This window comes from Gekko japonicus, unplaced genomic scaffold (assembly GCF_001447785.1).
Source record: "Gekko japonicus isolate JY-2015 unplaced genomic scaffold, Gekko_japonicus_V1.1 scaffold1343, whole genome shotgun sequence".
Taxonomy (NCBI): domain Eukaryota; kingdom Metazoa; phylum Chordata; class Lepidosauria; order Squamata; family Gekkonidae; genus Gekko; species Gekko japonicus.
In genome coordinates this window covers 28,106-48,828 of record NW_015177054.1, presented here as the reverse complement: position 1 = coordinate 48,828, position 20,723 = coordinate 28,106, and the positions used below count along the sequence as shown (strand labels likewise).

Below are 20,723 nucleotides of genomic sequence, written 5' to 3'. Positions count from 1 at the left end.
CGCGTGCCCCCCCCCCTTGGAGCTCTGCCCTCTTCCCCCCCCCCAATCATCAGTTTGCTGTCCGTTCGTCCCCCCGTCAGGGCAGTGCTCGCTTGTATTCAATCTGACCCATGTATGTATGTGAACGCAGTCATATAATCACCATGTCAAGCTTCATCCTGGGCTGGGATCCTAATCCTTCAATTGTAATTGGTAGCCCAGGAAGAGCCGACCAATCACCAACGTTTAGTTCCAGAAGTGGGAACTATTGTGATTGGACCTTATCCCTGCAACCTCATAGGTTGGCATTTGAATAGTGGGCGTGGCTACATTAGGCGGGAGAGTTTAAAAGTGGAACAGCTTTTGTGATTGGAACTATTGTGATTGGACCTTATCCCTGCAACCTCATAGGTTGGCATTTGTATAGTGGGCGTGGCTACATTAGGCGGGAGGGTTTAAAAGTGGAACAGCTTTTGTGATTGGAACTATTGTGATTGGACCTTATCCCTGCAACCTCATAGGTTGGCATTTGTATAGTGGGCGTGGCTGCATTAGGCGGGAGAGTTTAAAAGTGGGACGTCTTCAACGCTAAAGCTGTTCTGGCTATTCATGTTGATCTGTTTGGAGTTGAGTTACGAGTTGCTGAACAAAGCTGATCTTTTGCTGAAATCACTCTCGGACTCTTTGTTAAGTAACCGACTTAACAGTACAGCTCCTACACAGAGGGTACAGCATGGTAGGCAGTCGTTCCTCTTTCCCGCCACACCGCTGTTTAGCCTCCCCTCACCGTCACTGTGCCTGCATTGCCTGTGCTTGTGAGGTGGAGAGCGGTGGCGGGCACTGCCCACCAAGGGGCAGAATTCGAGGGCTCCTCTCCCAGCCAGGTACCTGTGATGGCTGTGGCTCTCCCTGGCTGGTGCGCTGCCCTCCCAACCTTCCTCACGTCACTCGCCAGCCGTTGCCTGCCTGAAGTACCTCCCCCCTCCCGCCACTCCAACGGAGAAGTGTTGTCTGCACTCCTCTGTTTTAAGGGGATTTAGACTCCCCAATGTATTTTTTTTTTAAGTTTTCAGATTTTTCTGCAAACCTAGGGGGTTACACAAGTTTGCAGAAATAAGTCTCCGCACAGAGGGGACTGTTGGGAATCAGATATATAGAGGGCGAGACAGCCAAGCAACATGTAGGGGAAACGCAGAGGAGGAATTGGGGGGCCAATTTTGTTGAGACGTCCCTCTGAAGATTCATGAGAGAACAAAGGAGTTGCAAAGCCTCAACTTTTAAGTCCAGGAGGAAGTATGGAACTTGGACCAACCAGTGGCCAATCACTCGGCTAAAACAGAGGGGGAAAAGTTTCCCTCCTTCAATCCCAAACATGCTCTATAAGCCTCAACCCGACCCCAGCTCCAGCTGAGAGGCCCCCTTCTCCCAATGACCAAGGCCCAGAAGAAGAAAAGATGTGTAATTATTATTCAGTATTTAAAGTCTCTACATTAGAGTGTTTAAAGTCTCTACATTTTTCTTAACCACTTAATACTTTGCCCTTCTCCCCATTTGGATTCCACACCAACTTACACCCACCTCCTCTCACTTTCTCCCCAGTGGGAACCCAAAGCAACTTACTTCAGCCTCCTCTCCTCCATTTTATGCTCACAGCAGCCCTGCGAGGTAGGTTAGGCTGAGTGCGTGTGACTGGCCCAAGGTCACCCAGTGAGCTTCCGTGGCAGAACAGGGATTCAAACTTGGGTCTCCCAGATCCTAGTGTGACACTGACTTTTTCAGAGATCTGCCTGAGGCAGCTCACAGCGTCAAAGATAAAATCACGTAAAACAATTAACCACCATTAAAACCTGCCTTATCTATTACACCCCAGAAGCATCACCAATTTGGCTGCCTAAATCATCCTCCTAAAAGTCCTCTGAATAAAGCCATTAAAAAGATCAAACTTCTAGGTAAAAAGCTGAGTAAAAAGAAATATGTTGTATTGGTGCCTAAAAGAAAGTAGGGTAGAAATGGAGATCCTCAGCTGGACCGAATGGCAGGGACAGGAAATTATGTTTTATTTTGCTTTTCGTACAAGCTCTTAGTTCAAGCAGCATCATTTCCTGTTTACCACTCCCAACAACTAACACAGACTGATTTGAGCGAGCAATTCCTTTACAGGTTTGGCGGAACAACATTCAAGAGTCTAACCTGGGTTTACAGATAAGTGGTGAGTCCCATGGCAATTTCACTCTGTTTAACGAACAGTCCTGAAAAACCAAAAAGACACCCCCCCTCTATAGCACTAAAGGCCCCAGATGGACACAGGCAGGGCAGGACCAAGCCACACAGAGGTGGTTCTGCACACAAAGGGGACCAGTGATGCTCAACAGGTGGCAACAACACAAAATTGGTGCGCACAGCAACATACCATGAGCCTTGCCAGGCCTGGACCGTTGTTCTGAAAGGAGGACAAACAGACCGTCACTTCCAAATGTCCCCTGCAGTGGGATGCTCGCATATGGCTTGTGATCCTGGCTAGAGAAGAACTCCAAGGAGTATCCTTTCAAGCTGGCACCGGGCGTCCCTTTTATCTCAACGAACTGGTAAGGGACAGAACAGTTAGCCAAGCCCACTTCATTGATCAAAACAGAGTGGTTGTGAGCCACGTACTCTGTGGAATTGGAGCCAGGAGGTGGGCATGCGTTTTCATGAGAGGGAGTGATTGCGGTCACCTGAAACACAGAGACACATACATATCTTTACTATTCGTTACATTTTAATCCCATCCTCCCGCCATGAAGCTCAGCATATGGTCTTCTTCTCCCGGTGGCCAAAAGCATCCAGTAAACTCAGGAACAAGCATGGCCCCAGTCACACGAGCGGGGAAATCCGCACTGGAAGGGAGGCATTTTAGAGGCGGAGCTAAAAAAAGCACGGGAGCGTGATCTTACCCTCCCCCGCGGCTCCGTTCTCCCTCCGTCGGCACCCGATCACACGGGGGAGGCAACGGTGTAGTCCCAGCAAGGCAACATGGCGGTCCCGCATTAGTGCGCATGCGTGGGTCGCAGACAGCTGCAGGCTGCTACGGGCTGCCGGCGCATCCGCGATCCCACGCCTGCCGTTGCTGTGGATCTTCCGGCAGGTACTCCATTTTCCCTAGTACCTTTTCGATCCACATTTTCGGCCGGATGCGACGGGGTAGGGGCAGATGCGCGACGCTTGCCAGATGTTGGCATCTGATCGCGCCAGGTTGATCCACCCTTAACCCGTCCCCTCCGCGTACCTAATTCTCCGTGTGACCGGGGCCCATGAATTTCAACCTGGACTTCCCGCTCCAAGTCTGGCAATCTGTTATGCAATACCACCTTGCCTGGCTCGCATTAAAAAGCAGATGCGTGCCCACTAAGCATTTCCAGTTTTACTCCGTTAAAACGGGACTGGGCTCGCACAAGACTAACTGGCTACAAAGTGAGTTTTGCTGTGCCGATTTTTAAAACATGTTGCTTTGGGAGCCGTTGTCACCACAGCACCATACCGTGTGACTGAAGGTAAGCTGTGGCAGCGCTTTGGGGCCGCGGCCACCATGCTGTGTCAGAATTCCAAAGGTACCCACAGGCTCAAAAAAGCTGAGGACCCCTGAAATGGGGTTTGCTGCAAGCACATGCCACACAGAAGGCTGAGGGCCTCAGAGCCAAAGCCAGTTTTGTGCTCATTACCTGGAAGCTGTCGTGGTTTCTAGGCCTTAGACTGCGACACCGGCTCAGAGACTCATCTTGGTCGCTGTGGGAGTCGTCTTCGTGCAGGACGTTTTGACCCGGAGCAAGAACCGCAAGCAACTTGTCGGCCTTTTCTGAGCCCCGGGACTTGTACACCACGGCGTCCACCAGCCCCTCGTCAGTCAAGGCCATGTTGGTTTGATAACTCGCTGTGGTGGTGTGGTAGAGAGCCACAGCATCCACTCCATTCTGGATAGTATTGGGGGGCAGAATAATCGAGGGTTTGGGGGTCACCCCGTCGCTGCCCACCAGGAAGTAGCCTCGATCGTCGGTGCGGTGACCCGTCAGGTTCACCACCTTGTAAGCCAAGTTGTTCTTGCCATTATAAAGGACAAGCCAGTAGTCACGGAGGTCAAAGGGCACTAATCCGGGATAAAAGAGCTCTACGTATTCAGTATCTTCTCGGGCTCCAGGGTTGTCTGGATTCACCTCATTGATAAGGAGCTTGGCCTGTGCGATCGGAGACCCCTCTGTTGATCCTGGCTTCTCCGGCATTGCTGCTTTAAAGACCAAAACACCAAGCTTATTACTGTCACAGTCACTGGTTGGGATTTAGACATTCTCAGATGCCTCAGATACCCCTTGGACAGCACCTATCCAACCTGTGCTGCGTGAAGGATTGATAAAGTACTTCATATTACATGTTAACTTACAAACAATTACAATTTCCACAGGCAGAATGTCCCGACTCCTACTCCCTGGCATCGACCAGGTAGTTTGTGTGAAGTCGCCCAAATGCCGGCCCCAATCCCTCTCTTTGTGGCGGAGAACATACACTGGTTCTCACGGTCTCCCTATTGCTGTTTACGGCAAGCGTGCAGAGCAGCGAGCAAGCTATGAAGCATGCGCCTTAGTGCCAGGGTCTGAGAAGGAAGTATGCAAAACATGGCAGCTAGCTGACAGGAGGATTAGTATCAGGTAGAACTGCTTGTTGACTAACACACTTATAGGTGTTACTGTGATCTAGATGTTCCCTCAGAATCTTAATTCTCCTAAAAGCAATCATAGTTTTTCCCCCTCATAGAAAGGAACATTTTTAAGCAAATACCAATTTTTACAGATACTCTTTTTTTAGACCCACACTTATATTATTATAAGAAATATATACTAAAGGATTTCACATGTAATTCTATTTAGGTTATATAGATCATCCAACGCCCATGTAATAAACTTTATGTTGAAAAAACAACTAGACACTTAAGAACACACGTAACAGAACATAAAAGTAATATTAAACTGAAAAGAACAAATGTCCTATTGGCTAAACTTGTTTTTTTTTAATAGTCATGGTCCCTCTGATTTTATTTTTGGGGTTGTACAGAAATTAAGTTGTAAAAATGAAAGGCTGCTACTGAAAAAAGCAGATTGGATTGTTAGACTCCAGACACTGACAGCTAAAGGGTTAAATTTGTTTTAGAATTGCATCAGCTTCTGTAAAAAAAAATAGAGACTACATCAATGTGTAGTAGAATCCTTCCAGTGGCAATTTGTTACTTAACTTATATTCCTTTTGAAGAATTACTGCAAGACAAACAGATCTGTAACCTTCATTTAGGCTCAGAAAAAGACTCTTTTCATTTTGAGCCAAAACCTGTTAGGTGCTGGCCAGCTTTATCGCATCTCTCTTATTTACAGGGACTTTCTTTGCCTCATGCAATCTCAAGAACAGAATAAGCTCTAGTGGTTCTGTTTGTGATCGATATTTTATCACCTGGATTTTGTCCGTTAATATTATATTATCTCATTTACTTATATAATTTTAACTGTACCATAAAATGGGTACCACTCCTTAGAGAGGGTGGGCACACTAAACCCCCGTAGGGGAGGTGTTAGCCGGCGAATGGAATGTCCAGCTCGTAAGCTCGTAAGCCTGGAAAAAAGACCTCTTCGGCATTAAGAAGCCTGTGATGGGCCAATCTGGCCAGGCGGTGGCAGTGCGGCGCTACGACTCAAAAGCAGCCCAGGAAGAACCAATGTCATCAAGCCAAGCTGAAGTGAATACTGTCCGGAACACGTCTGAAGCCTACAGCTGAACAGAATCCCCGTCGGCTGCAAACGTGTGCGATTTAAAGAATTATACGTTGTCCTCCCTTACCCCTATGAACAATTGTTAGTCCCTTGTGTGAAACCTGTGTAACTGTAAATCGCTCAGAGCCAGAAGCTCTGCCGGATCGAGCTATCAATAAATCGAAAGGTATTATTATTATATTATATATCACAGATTCCCATGAAAAAAACTGCTGGCGAAATACATAGGGGATTTTTTTTGGAATTTTAACTGAGTAATAAAATACAGTTTACCTGATTCTGCACCATCGGCCTTGGCCTTATTTTTTACTTCATGTGACTCGTGCAGCCATTTTATTTTCTTCTTGTGTGTAAACCAGGCCTTGAAGGCACAAAAGTTCAGAAACAGTGGGGGCCTTCCGTGCATTCAGAGGTCTCTCCCAGAGGGTCAGAGTATTATAAACTTGTTGATGGGGAGGGGACCAGGGACTGATATTTATGTATACCGATGGTGCTGTATTTTATGTCTTAAGTCAATACGTATAGTTGCTCTACACCAATATTCCAGCGTTCAATGGTGGGGGTGGCCAGTCTAGCCCTGACACAAGACCCACGCCCCAGCTGCTTCTGGCAGCTGCCAGCCGTTTATTTCCAGCTGTCCTGCTTCCATAAGAGCCTGCGGGCACATTCAAGAAATGCAAGGGCCATAAAATAGAAGGGGGAGGGGGCTGCGTGGGTTTCATATGGTCCAAGTGGCACCGGTTGATGAACAGAACTCGGGAGAGACTCTAGAATGTTCTCAAGATGCTCTGCTTCATTTTCAAGCTTCGTTGGACTAATATACCTTTGATTCCACATTCACCCCTTTCACCCTTTGCCCATGTGGTAAAAAAGTTCAAGGCCGCCTCTAGAGCAGTGGTTCTCAACCTTCCTAATGCCGCGGCCCTTTAGTACCATTCCTCATATCAGCAGATTGTTGGTTTCTTAAAGTGGGGAGATCAAGAGGTGTTACAGACATAATTGGATTACATGGCCTTGAACGCAAAAAAGAGTTCAAGGTGCAAAAGAGACACTATGGGATGGAGAAGCAAAAAAACCCCCTGTTGTCTCATTTTGGAAACTTGACAGTCAGCAGTTAATTCGATCCCTCCCCAGTTCCACTGGGAAGACACAGGTCCCTTGTAAGGCTGAGAAAAATGGGGTTGTCCTTACACTAATAAAGCAGATATACTTGCAACCCTAAGCAGAGTTACACCCTTTTGACTTCAGTGGACTTAGAAGGGTGTACCTGTTTAGGATTGCACTGTAATGAGTCCATAAAGCTGAGAAGAACTATCTTAATTTTATAAAATTACACTACTGTTTTGGGTATTCCCCCTATGTAACTATATGGGTATTACCCTGACCTGGATAGACCAGATTAGCCCAATCTTTAGGGCTGCCAACCTCCAGATGGAGCCTGGAGATCTCCCAATATTACAATTGAGCTCCAGACAAAACAGATCAGCTCCCCTGAAGAAAATGGCCACTTTGGATTCTATGGCATTACACCCTGCTATAGCCCCTCCTCTCCCCAGGCTCCACCCCCAAAAGCTCCAGAGCTGGCAACCGTACCGATCTCTATAGATCTTGGAAGCTAAGCAGGGTTGGCCTTGGGTAGTACAAGGACCGAAGCACACCAAGGAAGTGCAGGGTCACTATGCAGAGGCAGGCAATAACAAACCACCTCTGAACGTCTCTTCTCTTGAAAACCCTATGGGATCGCCATAAGATGGGGGAAAAAATATGGCTATTACTCTCTTGTCTGAGGAACTTCTTGCCTGAGGAGGTGAGGTTCCTTGCTGAGCTTCAAGAAGGCCTGTAAACTAGTTAAATGTTTGGACATCTGCTATACATTGCCATGTAGGCTTGCCAAGTCTCCCCGGGGGGCGGGGAAACCCCCGCCCCAGAGGCCCGTTCCTCGCCGCTGGCGGATCGGGCCCCAGGGGGAACCTCACCCCGATGTGCACGTCACCCGAAAGTGATGTGACGACGCGGGGCATGCTGGGGGTGGGGCCACGGTCATCTGAGGGAAAACTCTATGGTTTTCCCTCGGGTGGTCGTGGCCCCGCCCCCAGCGTGCCCGGCGGCGTCACGTCACTTCCGGGTGACGTGCGTGCGGCGCGCACGTGCACTCCAGCCGCCAGCCGGGAGTCCCCCGCTGCGGCTCAAAAAGCACTTGGCAACCCTAATGCTGCCATGGGGGTGGGGAGGTTAGTTGTATTCCAATGGCCAGTGCATTCCTTCTGTGCTTCTTTGCTGCTGTAACGCTTATCTATAAGTTCTGCAGGTGGTGATGTTGATGATCTGGGTTTCTTGGGAACCACGGGAGAGAGTTTGGTTCCCAGCTTCAGCGCTAAACGGCCGGAGCTCTTCCTCCCGCACGCGGGAGTGTGGCTAATTGGCCAGGGCAGTGGGGAGTGCATACGGATACCCTCTTCCGCCGGGCCTTTGAGTAGGAGCCGCCGCCCCACTATTCCGCCATCGTCGTGGTTCCTTCAAGGATGTACCGACGAGGCCCTGAGGAAGAACCTGGACAACGTAAAGAAGATCCAATAAGCCGTCGCCATTGGGCATAAATATCATGGGAGTATCACCTGGAACTGGGTTGATTCTACCCTGGACGTATGAGATTAGTAATTGACTGAGCACCATTGTTTTAAGAGTTGGATGTTTTTATGATGTTTTATATGTTTTTAATTATGGCACGGCTAATTACCCTGCCCTTGTTAGCCGCCCTGATCCCACTGGGGAGGGCGGGATATAAATGTGGAAAATAAATAAATAAATATATCCTATTATGCCCCAGGGGCAGCCGCCATTCTTAACTTACCTAAGGGACCGCCTTTCCTCATATGTTCCCCCGCGAGCACTTCGGACGCAACATCTCCTGGCAATTCCAGGTCCCGAAGAGGCCAGGCTGGCCTCTACCAGGGCCAGGGCTTTCTCGGTGGCGGCTCCTACCTGGTGGAACGAGCTCCCGGAGGAGATCCGGGCCCTGCGGGACCTTGTATAGTTCCGCAGGGCCTGTAAGACGGAGCTCTTCCACCAGGCGTATGAGTAGGAGCCGCCACTACCATAATTATTGTTCCATCTTACCTGGCCCTGGAAGAGGGAACAGTGTTTCCCTGGAGCAGATGATGCTGAGGAACAGAGCAGTGGCAATAGAGCAGTGAAACACGCCATCTTGTGAAATAACATCTAGAGCACTTTGTTAATAACTGCTTATAATGTTATCTGTATTGTGATGATTTTAAATGATTTTAAATATGTTTTATATTGGCATATGCCTCTTGTAAGCCGCCCTGAGCCCGCGTAACGGGGAGGGCAGGGTATAAATTGAATAAAATAAATAAATAAACAGTGCCTATGTTAATGAACCTATAGCTCTTCAATAAAGTATTACCTTTCCTGATAAGCGTGTACTACGTTGTTGGCTGTGGGTTCTGACACCTGCCATAGGTGGGCAAATGGCAAAGCTAGCACTGAAGCAAGCCTCTGGGTAAGCAGCACGAGTCACCAAAACAATATACGCTCCCCGTTGTTGGCTGTGGGTTCTGACACCTGCCATAGGTGGGCAAATGGCAAAGCTAGCACTGAAGCAAGCCTCTGGGTAAGCAGCACGAGTCACCAAAACAATATACGCTCCCCGGAGTCCTAAAATTGCTTCTGTCTTTGTCCTGATGCCCACACATAAGCACATGTGCAAGCCAGCGTTGCCAAGCCCCCAGTACAGGCGGGGATCCGCCACCCTCCACTCCTGTTGCCCTGCTGCCCCCTCCAAGCAGCTGCCGTGTCATGTCACTTCTGGTTAAAAATAAATGGAGCCCTGGTTTGCCCATCCTCTGCCACTGCTTGACACAATGTGCATTCCACCCACAAGAGCACGCTTTGTGGGTTCTGGGCAGAGTGCATTTCCTTTCCCTCTTGGAAATAATCGCGGCTGACTCCTGTAGGCCTCCAAGGAGAGGGCTTTCGGTTCTGAGGGTGTAGTTACAAGACCCCTGACAAGTTCCGGCATTGCCAGCACATTATTGCTCCGCCGTAAGGAGCCTGCCCATCTACCTCCTTCTCCGGCATGACAACTACCAGTGACTACCTGGAGGCGTTTCTGTCACGTTGGCATCTCTCAAGCATGTTGTCCTCACTGTGCCATTCCATTCTCCAAAGCCAACCACCTCCTTGCTCTCCAGGAAGAGAGAGAAGTCCTGTAGCAGACCGGTGAGTTCTTCTGCTGATCTGGCCATCAGGAGAGCGGTGAACACCAAGTCTGGGCCCTGGCAAGCTACAGCAGCATCTGCGGAAAGGGGAAGAGAGAGCACTTGGGATAAGGAGCCACTTTTGGACAAACAAAGAGCACTTCGGTCCCCCCAAGAGCACTTCGGTCTGGGGCACAACATCGCCTGGTGGTTCCAGGCCCCCGGGAAGTAAGGCTCGCCGCGACGAGGACCAGACCCTTTTCAGTGGTGGCCCCTACCTGGTGGAACGAGCTCCCAGAGGAGATCAGGGCCCTGCGGGACCTTACGCAGTTCCGCAGGGCCTGTAAGACGGAGCTCTTCCGCCAGGTTTTCACATAGGGGCCACCACTACCACCGCCACCAATGTGGTGGATAACATCGGGGTTAAGGATGGCCCGGGAAGATTTGCCACAATTTCTGCGTGACCGGATCAATCTTCACTGGATTTACCTGGTTGAGCTACAGGATAACATCATCCTTGGAGAACTCTCTTTTTACCATCTGCAAGTATCCGGAGATCATCTTGTTAAATCGAGTACAATTGTTATTACTCTTTTTATTGCTTTTATCTGTTTTATGTGGGCTTTGCCCCTTGTAAGCCGCCCTGAGCCCGCTCTGCGGGGAGGGCGGGGTATAGATCTCAATAAATAAATAAATAAATAAAACACCAGTCTGAAAAAAGGAGGGTATAAATCTTTGAATAAATAAAATGTATGGAAAAATGCATGTTTTCAACAGTATGTTCTGAACCCTCTCCAAAACTCAGTTTCTCAGTAGGCTAGACAAGACCTCAGAGTTTCTCCACTCTGGCCCTCTAAGTCTTTAGAGTCTTTAGAAAAAGCCCAGCAGGGACTCATTAGCATAATAGGCCACACCCAACAGCAGAAACCCATTAGCATATTAGGCCACACCCCTGACAGCATGGCTCATTAGCACATTAGGCCGCACCCCCATGTTACCATAAGTGTGGTCATCCAGCCACACCCACTTTCCCTTCTTATTCTGTTTACCTTGTTTGTTGTTTTTTGTAGCAGGGACACCCCTAATGTAGCCAATCCTAATGAGTTCCTGCTGTTGGGTGTGGCCTATTATGCTAATGAGTTCCTGCTGGGCGTGGCCAACTCGGGAGCCAGCCGGAACTCCGCTCCTGTGCGTTCCTGCCCAGAAATAGCCCTGCTTTAAGCTATCTCTACCCATTTTTCTCCACCTTTCTCCCAAGGAGCTCAGAGTGGCATGACCCTGCCCATCCCCATTTTAAACCACACTCCACACAACAAACTGAGGTAGGCCAAACGTAGCGAGCGTGATTGGCCTTATAGTCAACCAAGGCTCTTCTACTGTAGAGTGCGGATTTGAACTCAGGCCTCCCTGATCTGAGTGTGCTACGCCATACAGGCTGTCCTCACCAGTAGGTCTACCGCTCCCCTCGCTCTCTTTCACTGTTGCCTGTAGCTGCTTTTGGCACTCAAATGCCAGCCAACATGCTTCCTTCCAAAGCTTGATATGCATTCATCCGGTAGTCAGGATTGGGGCCCAGTAGATTACTGACAACGGTAAGCAGAAACACAGAGACATACAGCTGGAAGGGACCTCTAGTGTCATCTAGTCCAACCCCCTGCACAATTCAGGGAATTCACAACTACCTCCCACCCACCCACCCACCCCCATTCCCCCAGTGGTCCCTGCTCAATGCCCAGAGGAAGGCAAAAAATGTCCAGGATCCAAGGGCCGGTCTGGACTGAAGGAAAACTCCTGTGATGTGCTGACCTGACAGCCAGTATGGTGTTGTGGTTAGAGCATCAGATTAGGGCTGAGGGGAGTCAGGTTCAATCCCCGCTCTGACATGGCTTCAACCAGCCACTCTCTCTCAGTCTAAGATACCTCACTGAGTTGCTGTGAGGATAAAAAGATGGAGGGAACCATATGCACCATCCTCAGCCCCCTGAAGGATGAGTGGGATAAAAAAAAAAATCTAAGAAACATTAAATTGAATTAGCTACCCAATTGCAAAGGAGAGTGCTCACATTTAACTTATGGTCCACCAGCCAGTGTGATGCAGCAACAAAAAAGGCTAATGCGATCTTGGGTGTATCAACAAGAGGCATAACATCCAAATCACAAGATGTCACAGTCCCGCTGCACACTGCATGGGTCAGGCCACACCTGGATATTGTGTGCAGTTCTGGAGGCCTCACTTCAAAAAGGATGTGGACAGAATGGAGCAGGTGCAGTGGAGAGAAACAAGGGTGATCAGGGGCCTGGAGACCAAGCTCTATGAGGAAAGGCTGAGGGACTTGGGAATGTTTAGTCTGGAGAAGAGGAGGTAGAGGGGGGACATGATTGCTCTCTTTAAGTATTTGAAGGGCTGTCACTTAGAGGAGGGCAGGGAGCTGTTCCTGTTGGCAGCAGAGGAGAGGACTCGCAAGAATGGGTTTCAATTAAGGGTGGGAAGGTACTGGCTGGATCTGAGGAAGAACTTTTTTGACAGTAAGAGTTGTGCAACAGTAGAATCATCTGCCTAGGGAGGTGGTGAGCCCTCCCTCACTGACCGTCTTTAAGCAGCTTCTGGACAAACACTTGTCAGGGATGCTCTAGACTGATCCTGCATTGAGAAGGGGGTTGGACTATATGGCCTGTATGGCCCCTTCCAACTCTGTGACTCTATGATTCTATAAGGCTCATTTGTTGCCCACTGGCCATGTGCAACTTCCTGGACCACTGCTTTTCACCAGTTCAACACCCGAGGATGCATTTTGCACATCTCCAGCAATGTTCCCTCTAAGCTGTGGGGTCTTGTGAGCAAAAATTCTACTTTGTGAGCTACTGGCATTAGAGTTGTGAGCGAGCGATTTGGCTGCTGCTTAAATTAGCTTGGTCTGGAGCCCTCCTTCCTCAGCGAGGACAAAAATATGTGAGCTGGAGGCTAAAACGGTGAGCTAGCTCACACTCACTCAGCTTAGAGGGAACACTGATCTCCAGAACAAGGCACACGTTATCTGTTCACACTTCTGCAATGCAAACAAATATCACCAGCGCAGACAGGACAGTGGGAAGCTGCAGACCTGCAAACCACTTCAGGCACCCACACAAAGAAGTAACTGTCTGCAATATCCTCCTACCTACAAGAAATTTGGACAAGAATTTGGCAATGCCTTTCATTCCAGCACTTGCTCCTCTATCATTTCCTTCACATTTTAGGAGAGGGGGGATCAGTCCCAAATGCAGCAGTTGAAGTGTGAAACCAAACAAAGTGCCCACCTTACCTCTGAAATGAGCAGGAGACACTCCACAGCCGCACTGCTTACCCAGGGCCTGGGCCAAAAGCATTACTGTGTTGTGTCGCACTGAGGATTCTTGCTGGCAACCTGATGGAACAAGACATCAAGAGTGAACGGCAATGTGCCCCTTAGGTCTGGCCAACTGGGTCCACCGGTTCTGTTTTTGATTTGCCATACTGGGAATATCCACAGTGGGACCCTGGGCCTTCTTGGTGGCAGCCCCAGTTCTAGCAGATGGCTGCCAGAGTATGTGCGAAAGGCAGGGCTTTTTTTGTAGAAAAAGCCCAGCAGGAACTCATTAGCATAATAGGCCACACCCAACAGCAGACATTCCTTAGCTTATTAGGACACACCCCTGACAGCACAGCTCATTAGCATATTAGGCCACACACCCCATGTTTGCAGAAGTGTGGTCATCCAGCCACACCCACCTTTTGCTTCTTATGCTGTTTACCTTGTTTGTTGTCAAAACCCAGGTCTTTTTTGTAGCAGGAACTCCTTTGCATGTTAGGCCACATGCCCCTAATGAGTCCGAATGAGTTTCTGCTGTTGGGTGTGGTCTATTATGCTAATGAGTCCCTGCTGGGTGTGGCCAACTCGGGAGCCAGCCGGAACTCCGTTCCTGTGCGTTCCGGCCCAAAAATAGCCCTGACGAAAGGCATCTTTGTCACTGGTTTAAGGGCCTGCAAAACTGTCTTTCATAGGCCTCTTCCAGATACACCCATTGGGAATGACAAGCCGTTTTTACTTGGCATTATGGTGTTTGCTAGCTTGTTGTTAGATTACTGTGCTCCCCTTGAATAACAGTAAGCCATCTTTTGAGCCCTGGATAAAGTAGAAGACACATTTTTAAACAAAGGAATGAATAAACAAATGGCTGTATGTCTATTTCTTTAGGACTTTGCAATATTGTTTTGTTTGGCCAAGCAATTGGTTTGTGTGTTTGCGTGGGCTTTCTGTGAATGGTAAGCACAGAAATGCAAAGCTAAGTCTTGTAGTATGATCCTTTGGGGCAATCTATGATTTTTCATCCCAGGTCAGTGTTCCCTCTAAGCTGAGTTAGTGTGAGCTAGCTTACAGTTGTTTAGCCTCCAGCTCACAGGTTTTTGTCTTAGCTCAGGAAGGAGAGCTGCAGAGCAAACTAATTTATGCAGCAGCCAAATCGCTCGCTCACAACTTTCATGCCAGGAGCTCACAAGGTAGAAGTTTTGCTCACAAGACTCCGCAGCTTAGAGGGAACGTTGGTGTGGGGGGGTTATATTTAGTTACAGTTATATTTTGTTATATTTTGTTGACTTTTGTTCCACCTGTAAAACTTAGCAGGCCTCCAAGAGCCACACTACACTGCAGACAAGAACAGCTTTGTATTTAAACAAAAATGTGAACCCAAAGCTGAATTTATACTGAATCAAATTCACTGGTCTATCAAAGTCAATACCGTCTACTCAGGCTGCCAACAGCTCTCCAGAGTTTTAGGCCAAGGTCTTTTGCTTCACCTCCTGCCTGGTCCTTTTAACTAGAGATGCCGAGGATTGAACCTGGGACCTTCTGCATGCCGAGCAGAGGCTCTGCGCGCTGAGCCACAGCCTCTCCAACGCACAGAAAGCTTGTGGGTAAGCAGTCACAGCTCTACCCTGTCCCTCCCCAAGCACTTTGTTCCTGCCTGAAGTAATTTCTGGTATTTCAGGTAGGATGAGGAGAAACGACTGGAGGCATGAAACTGTTAAGCAAGTGAAGGCAAGATTCTGCACACCTCACACACACCCTCTGCTTACAGATAAAAACCAGGTCCTCCACTGCCCCCTTTTCCATTTGTTAGGAGTGGTTCCATGTTGCTTTATGGCACAAAACCAAAGCTGTCAAACCTTGTTTCATCCTAACCCACCTGCCCCCTGAAGACACAAGGAAATTTCTTCACTGAAACGCTTCTTGGGGCAATCGTTGAAGTACCGCGGCGTCGGCTTTCCAAGCGCATAGACAGAGGCATCGCGGGTGGTGGAGCAGCAGACACACCTATTCATAGACGAATTACCCTGCTGGGATCTGATGGAGATTAACGGGGTGGGGGGTGGGGCAGGGAGAACCAAGTCAAAACATAAAACAGGACGAGATTAGAAGTTTTGTCTAACACACTGGCAGAAAGGAACACAGTTAGCCGATTCAAAAGCCACCTCGTCTTTGTCTTTCTGTATCTGTTGGTCTAACACCAGGTCCCTTTCCCCAGGACTGAAATTTCAGGCAGTGATAAGAGTGAGAAATCTTTCATTCATCAAGGTGTGTTCAGGTACTAAATTCACACTCACTTCACTCCATTCCAATGCCAGCGTCAGAAAAACTCTTTAATCTGCAGAGGTTTTCCACATTTGCATTAGCCAGAGAGAGAGAGAGAGGGAGGGAGGGAGGGAGAGAGAGAGAGAAGAAAATCACACAGGGAATTGAAAACCATGTAAGAAATAGATATTTTGAATGTGGAATTCCTATTGAGAAGGCTCTACCAGATGTTAGACAGAGTTGGGGATGTGAATTGGTGCAAACTGGTGTGGTTTCACCAATCAAACTCATACATACTTGCTATGAGCACTCAAGGGGGGGAAAGACAGGCAGACCATTTCCCCCCCTTTAAAAAGTAAAAAAAATGGGGGGGGGGGGGGGGTTTGATCAGTGAAACTACACTAGGTCCCACCCCCGACCTAGCCATCTTGGGCGGTCTTTTTCCCGCTTTGCTGTAGTATATGTGTTTGTATGTTCATTTTAATTCTTTCCCAAACAGCGAGATTTTGATTCTTACCCCCTCCCCCTCCCCACACAGCCTCAGCTTAAACTGAATCCCAAGGTTGATTCTGTTCACAGTTTTTAAAAATAAGGAGGCTCTAATAGGGTTGCGGTGGCTCAAGTGGTTAAGACGCTGAACTGCAGGCTGAGGAAAGGTCAGTAGATCAGCAGGTCGAGACCCGGGTGTGCCGCAAGACAGAGTGAGCTCCCGTCTCTAGTTCCAGCTCCCGCCAACCTAGCAGTTCGAAAGCAAGAAATTGCAAGTAGATAAATAGGGACCACTTAGGTGGGAAGGTAACAGCGTTCCGTGCGCCTTGGTGTTTAGTCATGCCGGCCACATGACCACGGAAACGTCTTCGGACAGCGCTGGCCCTTCGGCTTGGAAACGGAGATGAGCACCGCAACCCTAGAGTCGGATTCGGCTGGCTTTCAAGCAAGGGAACCTTTACCTAATAGGGTTACAAAGCTGAAGGTGAGGCCTGGTGCTTTCCCAGAACTGATCTTCAAACTACAAAGATCAGTTCCCCTGGAGGAAATGGCACCTTCGAAGACTATATGCAGTAGAGTCCAGGTGAAACAGAAGTTCTACAGAAGCATCACACCTAACCCCACCCTCCCCAGGCACCGCCCCCAAATCTCCAGTAAGTTGGTCACACTAGGATTTCGTCTTAGATCTCTCTGCAGCTGTGTGTGTCTGGGTCCACAGAAAAAGATGGGGTGCAGCGCAGAGCCTTCCAGGTGAACGGACAGAATAAAGAAGTTCTTGAGGAAGAAAGGCTGTGAAGGTAATCACCCACACTTTGAACTGGGCCCAGAAACAATCAGAAGTATTCTGTACAGGTGGAAGATTGTGGGTGGTCTTCAGAGGTCTCCAAGAACAGGACTGCAACAGATTTTCACAGCCTCAAGACCACTCGCTAAATACTTCTCCTCAGGGCTCTTTTTGTAGAAAAAGCCCAGCAGGAACTCATTAGCATAATAGGCCACACCCAACAGCAGAAACTCATTAGCATATTAGGCCACGCCCCTGACAGCACAGCTCATTAGCACATTAGGACGCACCCCCATGTTACCAGAAGTGTGGTCATCCAGCCACACCCACCTTTTGCTTCTTATTCTGTTTACCTTGTTTGTTGTCAAAACCCAGGGCCTTTTTTTGTAGCAGGAACTCCTTTGCATGTTAGGCCACACACCCCTAATGTAGCCAGTCCTAATGAATCTCTGCTGTTGGGTGTGGCCTATTATGCTAATGAGTTCCTGCTGGGCGTGGCCAACTTGGGAGCCAGCCGGAACTCCGTTCCGGTGCGTTCCTGCCCAAAAATAGCCCTGCTTCTCCTTTTTACTCAGTAGTGGAGATCACACCCCTGTAAAGTGGGCCAGTATTGCCCCCAGATTCTGAGGGCTGTTGTAAGAACTACTAAGTCGTACATGTGAAGTTGCTTTGCTTGCACAGAAGTGCCATGCAAATATTACGAAAGTCCATATGCTATGCAAATTATCCTCATTTGTGTACATCCCAGTTGCAGCTTCAGAGCAGGCTACTGTATAAACTGAGGACACCCCCCACATTCCCCACACTGCTTCCTCACCGCTCTCTTCCATAGAAGATGGGTTTCCCAGGGCTCAAAATGTCCAGCAGTCTTGAATCCGTGCCTTCCACAGTCGTGTAAACCAAGGCATCCAGAAGGTCTGTGGCTGAGGTGACAGTCCCCGGAGCAAAGCTACTGTTGTTGACCCCTCTGTACAGGGCAATGGCATTCAGTCCTGCTTTGAGGAGGGGGGTGCTGGAGTTTGGCGGAAACGGAACATCAACTGTAGCACAACAAAGAAAGAGGGGGAAAAAGACACAAAATGCAAATATGCTTATAGAGGGGAAAGTACTTGTGTGTCAGCAGAAAAGGACAAGGAAATCAGAAGCAAACAACAGAGAGAAACCAGTTGCAGGATCCATTTCGGCTGAATTTGGACCCACCTGAGGTATCTTTCCCATGATAGAAAGTAGTTCTTTCCAGTGTTCCCTCTAAGCTGAGTTGGTGTGAGCTAGCTCACAGTTTTTTAGCCTCCGGCTCACAGATTTTTGTCTTAGCTCAGGAAGGAGGGCTCCAGAGCAAACTAATTGATGCAGTAGCCAAATCGCTCGCTCACAACTTTAATGCCAGGAGCTCAGAAAGAAGAATTTTTGCTCACAAGACTCCACAGCTTAGAGGGAACATTGGTTATTTCTCATTAGGTGTTTAAAATGTATATGTTCATCAGGGCATGCTCCAAATTTGGAGACAGGACCCCGGGCAAGGTCCCCTAAGTGACTGCCCCCTCGTAGACGTCTGTTAGGGTAGCCAGGTCCCTCCTGGCAACCAGCGGGGGATGGGGGTGGACTTACCAGGAGAAAGAGAAAGGCCCAGTCCACGTTGCCAGCATCATACAGGAAGTGACATAATCATGTCAGTGACTCCCAGGTTATGCTCTGGTATTTGAGCAAAAACTCTATGGTAAACCAGAGTGCCACTCAGAAGTCGCTGGGATGATAGCATCACTTCCTCCACGACGCCAGCAACTTCTTTCTGATGGTAAGTCCTCCTGCTGGCCAGCTGATTGGTGGCTGGGAGCCTCCACCAGGGGGTCTGACAACCCTAATGGCTGTGCACGTGGGCAGAGGAGGGCTTAAAGACGCTGATTGGTGGCTGGGAGCCTCCACCAGAGGGTCTGGCAACCCTAATGGCTGTGCACGTGGACAGAGGAGGGCTTAACGGGGGCTTAAAGGGGGCAGAGGAGGGCTTAAAGAAATGCAAAAAGACTTGGGCCCCTCTCCCTCCTCCAGGCACTGCTCCCTGCAGCAAATAGGAGACTGCCCCTCCTAGAGGAACCTGGGAGATTACGGGGCAGCCTCCCATTCATGATGGGAGAATACGAGCCAAGCATCTCTGAGCAATGGTGCCCAGCCATTCTGGCCCTCAATGTCAGCTCTTCTGTCAAGAATGGGTCACTGTGCTCTTCTTGAACACCTCTGCCTCATAAAAATCCTTGGGGCCGGCTCTTAATTCCCTGCATTCCTAACGCCAGGCATCTGGCGAAGACAGCTCTGGTCCACCACACACACAAAAAGCTATCCGTCTAAAGTGCCCCAAGACATTTGTTTTCATTTTCTTGGTAATGGAGAAAGTATATGAGTAAAAAGTATCCTGTGCACTTTGAGACCACCCATCCTGACTATTCAGCACTTTGTTGAGAATACCTAATGCCTGCATGCAAAGCAAATGAGTAGTCATGGTCAGTGTTCCCTCTAAGCTGAGTTAGTGTGAGCTAGCTCACAGTTTTTTAGCCTCTGGCTCACACATTTTTGTCTTGGCTCAGGAAGGATGACTCCAGAGCAAACTACTTTATGCAATAGCCGAATTGCTCACTCACAACTTTAATGCCAGTAGCTCACAAAGCAGAATTTTTGCTCACAGGACTCCACACTTAGAGGAAACATTGGGTATTTTGGATGAGGCTCCAAATCACCCAGCTAATGTCTCATCCGTGACCTCCGGAGCTCCTGTTTCATCAGCCAGCTGAAAAGAAAGTTAAGGCAAGGTTCTTGCAAAGTCAGTGCAACCTCCCCCCCCACACACACCTTTGTGTTGAGAACACTTTCAGATTTGGTTTTAATCACAGTTTCCAGCTACACACAGGAAGAAGAGGAGATGAAAAAGAAAAGAAGCACTAAGCAAAACTCCCCTGACGCTGGGAGAACTGCATGTACAGTTGAAACACAGAACACAGGTATTTGCTCCGTGCAAGTTTCTCGATCTCATGTTTGTGAAAGTGCGTGGGCCACCGCTCCTGATGAAATCTGAGACACTGCAACTTTGGCCAAGTACCATTTCTAGCACCTGGAATCCAGAAGTTTCAGCATCCTGCTCGTTGAGACTTTTCCCTCTGTCCCTCCCCCTGACTTGCAATTATGTAAACAACGGTTTCTAAATACAGAACTATGTAAACTATGAACATCTGCATACTTTACACAAGCTGCAAATTCAGGAGGAGGAGGATGAAGACGAAGAAGAAGAATTGGATTTATACCCCACCCTTCACTCGGGGTCCCAGAGCGGCTTACAATCACCTTCCTATCCGCTCCTGTGCGCTCCTGCAGGAAATGACCCCTGCTTGAATCTATCTTAATTCTACCATGAAATTGAAGGAACTGGGTGCGTTTATAGTCTGGAAAAACCCTCCCAAATCTTGAAGACTCGACCTTGGTGCAGGACTTTTAGATATTACGTCTGCTTAGATGTTACTTCTGGCTCAGAAGCAGTTTATTTTATTTACTAGGAGGAAGGCCCGTTGTAGAGGGGAGACAACAAGCGCTAGAAGCAAGCCAGGAAGTCAGGCAGGCAGGCAGGCAGGCAGGCAGTCAGGAAGGAAGGAAGGAAGGAAGGAAGGAAGGAAGGAAGGAAGGGGCTGAAAGAGTTCCGAGAAGCTGTGACTGACCCAAGGTCACCCAATTGGCTTCATGTGGAGGAGTGGGGTTCTCCAGGTTACAGTCCGCTGTTCTTAACCACTACATCAAACTGGTGTATCCCACTGTATCTGAAGAAGTGTGCATGCACACGAAAGCTCATACCTTGAATAAAATGTTGTTGGTCTTAAAGGTGCCCACTGGCTTTGTTCTC

At 48.7% G+C, this 20,723-nt stretch overlaps 1 protein-coding gene across 1 annotated transcript in view; it reads right to left on the bottom strand.

Annotated features, from left to right (window-relative positions):
• The window catches only part of LOC107124635, a 36,390-nt gene that overhangs the window by 12,977 nt on the left and 2,690 nt on the right, over nt 1-20,723 (bottom strand). The window contains exons 2-7 of the mRNA XM_015428127.1: nt 17,661-17,883; nt 15,185-15,342; nt 13,285-13,386; nt 9,883-10,080; nt 3,678-4,237; nt 2,390-2,693 (exon numbers count right to left, since the gene is read on the bottom strand). Of these exons, the coding sequence (XP_015283613.1) occupies nt 2,390-2,693; nt 3,678-4,237; nt 9,883-10,080; nt 13,285-13,386; nt 15,185-15,342; nt 17,661-17,883 (1,545 nt within the window). The remainder of the gene's footprint in view (nt 1-2,389; nt 2,694-3,677; nt 4,238-9,882; nt 10,081-13,284; nt 13,387-15,184; nt 15,343-17,660; nt 17,884-20,723) is intronic.